General features: G+C 32.6%; 1 protein-coding gene across 1 annotated transcript; it reads right to left on the reverse strand.

Annotated features, from left to right (window-relative positions):
* Window positions 1–543: 543 nt before the first annotated feature.
* EMB3142 (nuclear pore complex protein (DUF3414)) lies at window positions 544–11,705 on the reverse strand. The gene is made up of 43 exons (XM_079001790.1): window positions 11,423–11,705; window positions 10,959–11,054; window positions 10,793–10,867; window positions 10,606–10,710; window positions 10,384–10,494; window positions 9,713–9,872; window positions 9,498–9,583; window positions 9,297–9,419; window positions 9,005–9,217; window positions 8,820–8,909; window positions 8,574–8,735; window positions 8,352–8,468; window positions 7,972–8,280; window positions 7,558–7,844; window positions 6,856–6,975; window positions 6,646–6,766; window positions 6,368–6,565; window positions 6,145–6,263; window positions 5,908–6,058; window positions 5,722–5,834; window positions 5,565–5,646; window positions 5,398–5,484; window positions 5,228–5,305; window positions 4,954–5,139; window positions 4,769–4,861; window positions 4,553–4,666; window positions 4,293–4,463; window positions 3,977–4,032; window positions 3,811–3,883; window positions 3,548–3,738; window positions 3,335–3,461; window positions 3,182–3,259; window positions 2,913–3,077; window positions 2,604–2,774; window positions 2,400–2,540; window positions 2,177–2,320; window positions 1,983–2,090; window positions 1,801–1,896; window positions 1,586–1,723; window positions 1,396–1,496; window positions 1,146–1,265; window positions 903–1,023; window positions 544–820 (listed from the first exon to the last, which is right to left on the reverse strand). Exons 1-43 carry the CDS (start codon window positions 11,561–11,563, stop codon window positions 737–739), a joined length of 5,622 nt encoding a protein of 1,873 aa, XP_078857916.1. The 5' UTR covers window positions 11,564–11,705; the 3' UTR covers window positions 544–736.
* Between the last annotated feature and the right edge of the window lie 629 nt (window positions 11,706–12,334).

A 12,334-nucleotide genomic window follows, 5' to 3' on the forward strand; every position in this document is an offset into this window, starting at 1 on the left:
CTCAGCAAAAAGATGTATGCTCACCTAAAACAGCCGGTTACTTAAATATGAGACAAAACATAAAGTTTATTGGTGTTTTTCATACAAAGACTTTACTTGGTATTTTTTGAACAAATCAAACTTTGATGATAATTTTTTTTCAACGATTTTAATACATACTTAACTTTATAGGAAACAAAAAACATTTAAAATTAAGGACACATGTGTTTTAATAGATTAGTCCCTTCATAAAAAAATCTGTACGCTCATTGTCATTATGTTGAAGCTCACATGGAGCTAGAGTCTCAATTTTGCAACACTTCACCTTGTATTTCATTGATGGGGTTAAACTATTGATTTAAGATTTGATGATGTTTTGATGGAATTGTGTTACAAAACACTGATTGATGAAGGAATGGGAAGATGTTTGTTATGATGGCTAACTTTGAAAATAGATTGAAAAATACTAGGTAATTGTTGTTTGAATCAAAAGTCGGATGCATCAATCATATCAAATAGTGGTTAGAGTGTTGAATATCATTCTTTAGCTTTGAACCTTAGAAATTGAAAAATGCATTGGTGCTATATATTACTTTTCAAGAACCTAAACTTATATCCACCTAACTTGACAAAATTGACACCATTTTTCACCACACAATCAATCACATACAGCTTCTTAATACATATCCTAATATGCCATAACAAATACAATAGTTCAAGCACCATCCCAAGGGCATAAAAGGAAAATCATCCCTTCTCAGAATCCTAATCTTTGAATCGTCAATTCCTTGAGAGAGGTAACTAATCTCTGGAACACCTTCAGGTTATGACCCACCTTATCCTTCACAAACAACCACCATTTATTTATTTATTAGCATTATTGTAAAATTAATATCCCAAGTAACAGTAATAATAACAAATACCTCTCTTAGCACTTCAAGTCTTTCTAAAATTGGAACCAGTTTTGAACAAAATGTATTTAGGTCTTCTCCAACGTCTCCATACGTAAGTGCCTTAACAGCTTCATTGGAATCAGATAGAGAGCTACAAAGAGAAAAAAAAAAAAAAAAAAAGAGTCAAATCTTGTCGCATCAGCTAAATATTTATTATAATGACATAATTCAAAAATAAACACAACGTATTTTCACTAATTTATGAATAAATACCTGTTCTGAAAATGGATGAAGAAAATGTTGAGCAAGTTTTCTGCAAGTAGAAGCACAAGAGTTATAAGGCGATCCCTGTTTCCTGCTACCCTGCACATTTCCACCATTGCAACATATCTCCTGCAATACCATGTAAAATAAAATGTTAAATGCAAGAAATAGCAACCTACTTTCATTTATTTGTTTATATAATGCATTAATAAGGAAAAAGAAAATGAAAAGTACAATGCTATAAAATATTTCAAAGTACCTTTTCTGAATATTGTCTGAGGATGCAACTTGACCTTCAAGAGCACACATGTTAATGATTTCATCCACTTCTTGTCGTGCTAATTCGTTTATATCTTGAATCTGAATCACAAAACAAATCAAATCCAGCTGTTTGCTGACGTGGAAATAAAATATAAATCAAATATTAAAAATTTAAAATAGTTAGTTACCTTGTTAAGCAATATAGATTTTTCCTCTGCAGCATTTTCAAGGGCTGTGGTCACCGTGTTGAGAAGAAAACCAAGTAGGCTTAATGTCGGTTGCTGCTGTCCAGCTGGCGCATTATAATTGGTCGAATTGTTGGAAACCTGGTTACACCATTGTAGTTTAAGAGATGCACATGATTAAAAAAAAATGGTGAAATAAAATATATTATATACAAAACCTGAAGTCTCAAAGATTTCTTTTTGACAAGAAAATAGAGATAAGAGCTCAGGCTAAAGCACAGACGTAACACACTCAATTCTGATTTCTTCTGTTTCTGGAAGAAAAGAAAAATGATTGCTTGTGAATGTTTTGTATTTAATTGATAATTTAATAATGGTTGATTATAAATTATTAACTTACTGATTGAGCTGAAGAGAGAAACGATGAGTCACGTGAAAAAAGAGTGTGCATCAATCCAAAAAGGCCTTGAACAAATCCATACTCTCCACCTTCCTCATATGGCCAAACCTAAAGGGTAAAAAAGACCAAAAAAAAAAGTTGAGGATCCATAAAGAGTTAATAATAGTAAAGGAAAAATGGCAAAAATTGAAAACCTTGCTGAGTATGCCAACAACAAGATTCATTTGTTCCATTGCCAATTCATCAGCATCAGAAACATCTTGCCGAAGAACTTGATCAAAAAGTAACTGATGACCTTTCACAAAATCCACTACTTCACGAACAATTTTATTCTTCACCTATAAAACCATTTTATTTCATCAAATACCAAATATCAACAATGTTATTATAAAAAAAAAAAAAGAAGAAGAAGCTTACCTCAAAAAAGTCAGATGTTTCAACCAATGAGGTCAAAGAGAAAACCAATCTCAGTAATGGAGAAACAACCATTCTTTGTCTATGAACATCAGCAAAGGAATCTTTCCCAAAACTAGTGTCAAAACGTCTTATGCTGTTCCCCTGTGGGATTTTTTTTTTTTAGTTTGGATTTAACTTATATAATAAGAAAATTACAAAACTGACCTTGATCTGCATGTTGTGTACCAAGCATGATGCAATATGCTCAAATGCACCCATGGTGAAAAGAATCTGAGCTCCAGCTTTACCATATTTGTAGCTGATTCTTAATAGTAAGGCAAGGTGTGCCTCAAGAGCACACAGTCGTTGTAATGGATCTATGGAATGTGTGCTATCCTTTATAATGATAAAATTAAAAAATTAAAAGATTATATTAATTTAATGAAAGGAATATATATATATATATATATATATATATATATATATATATATATATATATATATATATATAACTGAGGGAGATAGAATAGAAACCTGATATGAAACACTGCTGATACTCATGAGAGAAGACCTCAAAAAGCCTCTGCTTTGAAGTTGACTTAAGAAAAACTTTTCATGATCAATGCATATTAATGCATCCAGAACAAAGAAAGCCATTATTTTTCCTGACTCACTGCCTTGAGTTGCATCTTTTATGGCCTTTAAAAATAATAATAATAATAATTACTGTTATTATAATACTAATACTAATAAAGTAGAGTAAATATAATAATAACAATAGTATACAACATCATGGGATATACCAAATCTAGAATTGATTGAGCTTCTTTTCTTAGGATAGATAAGTTTGCACGTGCCAGCTCAGCCTGATCCTGGTCAATCTGAACCCAAAAGTAAAAGTTATTATTTAAAAGGATTTAGAATCTGAAGAAATCATTGATTTAGAAAGTTGTCACCTTCTCAAGATCCAAATCACCACTTTCTTGTTCTTCAACTAACAAAGATTGAAGAACAGTAGTAGGAACATCTGGATCCAGTATGTGCTGACAATATTGGAAGTAGCTTAAAAGCAAAGTGTATTGCCTAAAATTTAATCATATTAACATCAGGCATTATATACCAAAAAAAGAAAAAGATAATTGTGAAATTCCAATTATAAGCATAGTTACCTTCTCCTCAATGCTTCTGATGTGTCATGTTTGAGAATTGCCATCATAATCTTATAGAGGATAGAGTGACATGCACCATTTGACATTCGCCTTGTCATAATAACATCAAGACATGTCACAGTATCCGAGTTCAACACACTTGGGTTAATAAACCTCTCATCCCGTAGTTTAGCCATGCATGTAATTGAAACCTTCATATTATAATTAAAAAAAAATCATTTAACAACTCAACAGAAAATTAAAAAATTAAAACTTTTAATTACCTGAGTTAACATTCCTGCCATCTTTAACGAACAATCTGGAGAGCTAGAAGCATTTAAAGATGCATCAAGCAACCTGTTGCCAAAGACAAAAATATATTATAAAAATATTTCAGGGGTAGAGAGAGAGAGAGAGAGAGAGAGAGAGAGAGAAAGAGAAAAAACGCACTGAAATAATATTTCTGATCGATTTTCCATAGAGGATAACTTTCTTGAAGCTGAAATCTGATAAAGATGACACACATACATACAGAATTGATTTAGATTAGGGTTCAATGCAAGAAAAAGCAACTAAACTAACTTTCATTGCTTTGTTTATTATAGCATCATTGTATTTAAAAAATCTACCCAATTATAGCAATGTTAATTCAATACAAGTCAATTTTCAATATCATAATTGGGTATTTTTTTTTTAAAGAAGAAATTTGGAAGTATAATGATGTAATAGAAAGAAATGAAAGTAGATTGCTATTTCTTGCATTTACCTCAACAATTTGTGCCCATCCAGTTAACATATGGAGTTGAGCAGCTTGTTCTTCAAGGTTCTTGTTGTGTTTCCATGCCCATCTCAGAAGCTGCTGAACAGTATTTCTTACTTCTTCAAGTTCAGCTTCACTCCCAAAAGTACTCAGCTGTGGATTCTCAAAATTGCACTTCTGAAGAAGAAAATAAGCCACAAAATCAATTAGTGCATAAGAAGGGTAATATGGTCCAAGAAAATTTAATGATGCAAAATTATATATACCTGCCAAAGGGTGTCACGAAATGCATTTAGGTCAATCAATCGATCCCCTCGTTCTGAGTAGTAATACACACCTCCCTTTTCATAGGTAGATGGATTCCCAAGTATATCATCAGCCTACAAAAAAAGAATTTTAATTTCTTCAAATATTCATGATTTTATTATAATAAAAATATATATATATGTTTTGGGAATAGAAAGTAAAAGTTGGGAATGTACCACTGGTCCAAATTTTGTGTGAGAAAGAAACTCAGAATGCTTCATTGTTGTATCTGGAGACCTAAACTGGATTATTTCAAGCAACTCTAACACCTGCATAATAAATAATTATTATTACAAAGTAGAAACATTATTATTATTATAATTAAAATATATAACATCAAGAAAAAAAAAAAAAAACATACCTTGCTCCTACCAATGGCTCTGTTTGCAGGATCTTCAAGAGTAATATGAAGAATATTATGATCGATATCATATTCACTTTCTCCAAATAGATGAGCAACAATGTTTTGACACACTTCTCGATGATTGGAAGTAGTCAGGTTTCCAACATGTAATTCCAAGGCTAAAAGCTTCAAAAGCCAAGCTCTCTAATTCAAAGAAAAAAAAAAGTAGATTCAAGTCAAGACATTAAGTCAAAATAAATGTTTAATTTAATGATAAAATGTCAAACGTTACCTGATGAAGAGAGCTAATTCGAAGTGGCTGAGTGTTGTTTCTTTTTGGTAGTGGTGCAATACCAATGATATCCAGATGCTGTTGTGATGATACCAGGGGTAAATTAGACATTTGCACAATCAATGGAAAAAATATAGCTTCACTTAATCACTTGTAGAAGAATTTTGTACCTTGACAAAAAATTGATACTTTTTGGTACTAAGCAGATCAATGGTGGGCCCACATGTAAGAGGATCCGAACATAATTCATAAAGCAGCTGTAGGAGAACATAAAACTTGTCCTTAAAAATCACAAAAAAAAAAACTAAGAAATCTGAGATTTGTTGAGAATACAAACCTGGAATCCGAATTCATGAAGCATTGCATTGACATCAGGCTTTGGTAGCATTTCCAGAATATCAAGAATAACCTTCAAACAACTGATATATAACAAAAAAAAAATCCAAATTAAAAGAAACTCAACCTAAAACCAGTGCAATTAACCAAAAGGGTACCTGTAGTTAAACTTTGGTTGTAACACTGTCCTCTCTACAGGTGAATCAAGATCAAATCTCAGAAGGAAATGTGTTATGTTAGGAGCTGGGCGACTAATGTTATCAATTAAAAGCTGCAATGTGAAGAAAGAAACATATATTACATATAAATTTCAACAAATTAAAAAAGAAAAAAAAAATACTTACTTGCAATATAAGGACACCAGGATCATCAGATGTGTTTTCTATGATCTGACATCCTTCAGATCTTAGCTCCAAACAAGCAGCATAATCTTCAACAAGAAGACCAGAAGAGTTTGATTTCAGTAGTAAGGGTACAAGCCCAACCATGCGAGAACTGCATGCAAAAAAACATGTCAAATAAATCAACAAAAAAAGAAAAAGAAAATCTAAATTAAAACATGTAAATAGTGAAAAGGGTACCTTAAGATGCTCATTATTTTTATGGAGCGTTGTTGAATTTGTGGGTGGAAATCATATCTGATGTATTCCAATAAAGCTACAATCTGATTATGATCTTGAGAAAGTATAACATCAAAAGGCTACATACACATCAACAACCAACAATTACATATAACTATAAGTAAAACAATAAGAAAAATGATAATAAGTGATTTTTTTTTTAAAAACAAAATTGTATAATGACCTGGTAAAGGGGTCTCCAAAAATCAGAAACTGATGAATCTTTTTCCAAAACAAGGATTATGATTTCAAGAGATAGAAGAATTGATTTTTCTAGAAGCAAACCATAAGTCTGATTGGTTCGATCAGCAATTATGGAATCCACTCCAGGTAAAAGAATGCCCATAATATTTCGAAATACAGTTTTTCCACTCATAAAGTCCTGAAATCATTAAACAAGTGTTAAAAGTGTATTATAATTTAATTTAAAGGGTAACAAAAGGATTATATATATTAGTTTACCTTGAGTAATTCTATGACAGGAAGTTGCATCTGGAGTGGAGTTGATTGTGGTGTTACAAGATGAGATTGAGTGGCCACAATGTCAATATCTTCATCTTTTATGTCATACATACTCAATATCCTGCATTTATATAATATAAAGAAAATGTGAACATCAGCAAAAAATTTATTTGTAGAAAAACTTGAATTCAACTAAAAACATCAACTTACATCTGAAAATGTTGGAGACATGCAACAACTAATTGCCATTTCTCAGAAGGATCTGCATATGCCCTTTGTGGAAATGGCCCAAACACATGATCATATATAAACCGAAAGATGCCTATAAACCTGCCAAACATTATTTAAGTTCAGTGGAAATGAGAAATAAATAAATAAATGTCATAGAATTTAGAGCAAAATAAAAAACTTGGTCTCTGAGTTTGGCTGATTTTTGTAATTTTGGTCCATATTTGAGTTTTTTGTGAGGTTTATTGTTCTTATTTTGAAAAATCCGAACGACTGTGATCCCTGTTTTAAGTAAAATGACTAAACCGCCCTTTATCTAATAATGATTTTTTGGTCCCTGAATTTTAGACAACTTTGGTCCCGAAAAGTTTTCACTTGCAATTTTGGTTCTTATTTGAGGTTTTTGCAACCTTTATGGATGTTTTGTCCCTGTTCCAAGTAAAATGACTATGCTACCCTCTATCTAGTAATTACTTGAATTCAGATTAAAATAACAGATATTTAGAGAAAGAATATGAAAACGGTAATATAATTAATTTACTTGGAACATGGACCAAAACGTTACAAAAACCACAAATAAAGAGAAAAAAAAATGCAAAAGAGAACTTGTTAGAACCAAAATTGAAAATATGGGCTAAACTCAGGGGCCATTTTTGTAATTTACTCTAGTGTTTAAATCATTACCTACGTCCCCTATCAGTTGCATCCCTTTCTTCAGCAATAAGAGCATTTAACAGATTAAGGAATGAGATTGTCGATGGATAATGCTCGCTTCTTGCTTCCACTTCATTCAACTCAAATCTCATATCATAAACCTGAGAAGTCATTATCTGTGTACTACTGCTACTACCATGTGCAATTTGAGGTGCAACAACTACAGGTAAATCATATTGCTCAAGAAACCCCCAAACAGTATCTTTCAAATTTGGTGAAATATGAATAAAAGTTGATATCGAATCACGCAAAGCACCCTATAATTCAAAAAAAAAAAAAAAAAAAAAAAAAAAAAAAAAAAAAAAAAAACATGTTAAAAATGGTGAAAGATCAAATTATACATTAATCTCACAAGAAATATAAGCAATATACTTCATTTTTTACCTTGAGATAAGGAGGGACATTTTCGTAACTTAGAAGTTTAAATAATGGCTCAATATCAGGAAACCATGTCTTTCTTTCAATAGGGTTTCCATTTTCCATAACCTTGCGAAGAACACATAGATAAGCAACAAGTGCTTTTGCATCTCCTTCTTGAAACTCTGGTAATATCAGCCCTGAATTTTGAAGTGATTGTTTGAATTTCTCTTCATAGATTGATAAACAATCAAATAAAGTGGCCCATGAAATGGAGCGGAATGTTCTTCCTTGTAGTAATTCATAAACTTTTGAAGCACCTTCTTCACTTGAAGCCTGAAAGTTGACAAGTCAAATATATCTGACAATACAATGTTAAAAAGATGCTAAATTACAAATATACCCACCAGTGTACTAAGCATTTTCAAGAATGCCACAAGTGTCTGGAAATTAGTGTGATCCTCTCCAGCAAACGTTACAAATGTCCATAAAACATCATTCCCAGATAAGAGTTCAGGTTCTTTCTGTGTTAAACATTAAAAAGTGGTATCAATAATTCAATACAGATGATGTATGAATCTATTCATGTTGAATTTTAAATGAAAAAACAAACGAGAAAGTGTATTGACCTCATAGATTTCACTAACAAACTCCAGGAGAGAAACAAAAGTTTGAGGGGCAGATTCGGAAACTTGCTGAGGTGGCATGTTGCCATCAAGAACATAATCATATGAACCAGACATTTTGTATGGACTGAGAGCAGTCATAGCCTTCTCCTTTGTTTCTTTCACCTAGCAATTGTGTTTTATCATTTCAAAGGGCAGAATTGTAAATACATGGTTGATACAAAACAAAAGCAAAAAGACATGACTAACCTTGTCTCTAGCAAGTGGGTGAGAGAGAAAGGATGTTATCAGCTTGTGCAAGTATGCGTTATACATGTAGATCATATCCTCATCATCATTCTGTAAACATATAATCACAATTCATATCAACTTACATTCATAAAGAACTAAATAAATAGAATATATGAAACTTAACATTTAACACAAAAACAAACCTGATAAGCTGGTGTTCGAAGCACTGAGTTGAGCAAAAACTGGAAAGCATTGTTTGAGAAAACAAGCTCCAAACAAGAACTAATGTTTCTCACATCATTATTTGTCTCCCTTGCATCAGTAACATCTAGTATAATCATCAAGTGCACAGCCCATGCAAGTCTAACACAGTGCATACACCCTTCAATCATCTGATTATTACCAATAGCCATAACCTATTGAAGAAACACAACGTGTTTAAAAAGATCGAATTTATTGAGGAAAGAACAAATAGGTTTTGTCATTTGTGCTTACAGTTTCATGGAAATCGTGCTTAAATGAAGCATCATGTGACAAGATAGACATTCTCTCTGGTGATGCACTGAGAGCATCTGATATCAAAGAAATTATAAGAGAAAAAAGAAGGCTATACGCAATCTACAAAAGAAAAAGATAAAAGGTCAGTGAATTGATAAGTAAAAAATAAAGTTAATGGAATTTAAACACAAAGTATACCTGGTTCTTTACAATGTCAGTACTTCCACCGATATCCCCTGCACTATCTTTCAAAGTTGAAAAGATATCTTTTACATCTTTTGGGCCTGAAAAGAAAGCACTTAAATAGTTATAAAACATGTTCTTTTCTTTTAGGTGAAACAATTAAAGCATGAGAAAAAACATAAGAAGGAATCAAAAGAGTAGAAACTAGAAAATATTGTCAAATAGCTTACTTGCACGTACAACCAACAGGGATAAAACAAGACAGTGTCCAAGAATAAGTCTTTCCCTACAAACAACAGCTCTCCTTTCCACAAGAGCACCTCGTGAGTCAAGAATATAACGCTCTGAATTGGGCCCACCAACGCCAGCTGGCTCTTCTCGATTAAGTTCCTAAAAGTGCAAACACAAACATTGTTGATTCATAGATAATTGTCATTTGCAATGATGAATGTTGATCAATCTGAATCAAACTCTAATATGTTGAAAGTCCATACATTAATAAAATGCTCCTTTTCAATTATCATACTTCTTATTTTCTAGGTTGTCTGTACTTTTAGTTTAATAAAACTCTTTCAACAAAATACAGAACCAAGAAAGAATACATAGATTGTGGAGTGAGTGGAAAAGTACAGGTAGGTGCTAAAGAAAGTCAATATAAAGAATCTAACACATCTTAAGCGCCATCCATATTTTAACCTCAAAAAACTGCATAATTTGTATTGTATGTATGCTTAGTTGGCCTGCTTTTCTTCTTAGTATCATTTACTCTTTTTATAGGAAACTCATAGTGTTTCAACAATGAAATTGAGGAAAAGGGTCCTTAAAGAAATGTGCAAAACACCTATAGGCAAAGTGCAACATATGATGATAATAATAATAACAAAAGGGTAGAAAGGAATACCTTTATAAGAGTAATCAGCCGTTGTCGAAGCCCACCATTAATTAGATCTTCAACATATTTCAAAATGTCAGCTTGAAGATCCGCCTCAAGTCCTTGATCAAGCACAATTGCCTACATTGCAAAAGTAATCACATAAATAATGATGCATACTATAGCAAGAACAATGTCCAACTCCAAGGTGAGAAGGGTAATTTTGGTATGAAATGGAAAATGAAAAGGTACCCGTAAGAGTGTATAAAGTGCTGTTATTAAATCTCTTCTCTCTGTATACCAAAGTCCCCCTGCGAGTCTTAGAATGTCCAATGGTGTTCGCCCTTGTAATCCCCACTACATGAAAGTGATGCATTTATACCATTCAGATATGAGATTCCAACTCAAGCAACACAATAGATGGTAAGAGAAAGTCTACCTCTTGGTTGGCAGAAACAAGCAGTTGTACACAGTCTATTTCATTGAGATGGAGATCATCACTCAGCTTAAGAGCCTAAATTAAAAGTGGTGAGATGAAAAAAAGTCAATTTTCTTTTCTACAAAAAAGTTAAAAGAGAGCAATAGTTGGAAGTATGTGAACTAACAATATGAACATCTTGATCGTCAAGTGGGATTGATCCTGAATCAGGAAGCCTGACTTCTTTGGATTGAACTTGTGCTCTGTCAGAAGGCTTTGGAGGCTACACATAAATTTTTATAACAAAGATTATATAACAGTGAGCAAGCAAAAAAATACCATACAAATTACAAGTCTAACTTGATATGAATCAATAAACATACAGTCTTCATGATATTTAGCTCGCTAAACTATGGTTAACTAAATTAGTCTACCATTTAAGTTATTTCTGTCCATGGTACTTGCTATAAACTCATTGTAATTAGCGATTTTTGTCTCACAAATGCTTAAAATCCATATCAAGTTTACTAAAGTTGTAAGCTTAACGCATATCTCCGTTGCCCAAACGAGCGTCAATCGAACAGGCTACAATCAAAATACAAATGCGACAACAAATATATTTATGCAATAAGTTGAAACAGAAATTGGTACCGAAATTGACAAGAGAGACTGGAGAGAGGACAGAGAAGAACGAAGAGCGTGGATGAGCTCAATCCTCTGCGAAGCCGAAGGGGCAGTGGTGCCCAAGAGCGTGGACTCGATGGTAGAGAGGAGTTGCTTAGCTGACACCATTGCCGACTCCGGCGCAGTCGTAGAGAAAAGCTTCAAGTGGGTAGAAAGGCGGGAATTGCCCTAGTTTGATTGAGATCTTTAGAGGGTATTGGGTTTTGGGTTTTGAGTTTTGACACCAGTGCGGCAGTGCCCGGTGGTGTGGCGTGGTATAGTAGCGTGTTGTTTAAACGAATGTATATCATTTAGGGACTAAATTACAAGTTTGGTCCTTGCGTTTAAGTTGTTTTTTTTTATCGGGTCCATAAATGAGGCCTTTTACAAATATGGTCCTTGTTAGAGTTTTTCATCACAAGAACATGTTCACTTGAACAAGTGTAGCATAATTTTTGTCACGATCAAATATAAGGAGTAATACCAAATTAACCACAAGAAAAAATATAGGCAAATTAAAGAGGGTTATCAAAATAATGTTATTTTAAGTCATTGTACACAAATAAAAAAATTAAAAATTGATAAAAACAAGCTCAAATAAACGAACCACTAATAAAACATAAAAGCATCTAACTTCTTGCTAAAGGCTAGGATTAAAGTTGGATGTTTTGTAGCATCACTATACAATAGAATGCATTTATGTTTCATTGTTTATACCATTTTAAGGTCACACATAACATTTCATAAAGAAATAACATCTGACTTGTCGGTTCCAAGTGGATACATACTTGTTCATGTTCTTGATTTCTTTCAAGTAACTTCAACAAAAGCCATCAGCAAGAACTTACAAACTGCAACAATAAATATACCAACATGTTCACATGCAATATGATGTGTGTT

This window comes from Lactuca serriola, chromosome 5, assembly GCF_051521515.1.
Source record: "Lactuca serriola cultivar US96UC23 chromosome 5, Lser_US96UC23_V15, whole genome shotgun sequence".
NCBI lineage: Eukaryota > Viridiplantae > Streptophyta > Magnoliopsida > Asterales > Asteraceae > Lactuca > Lactuca serriola.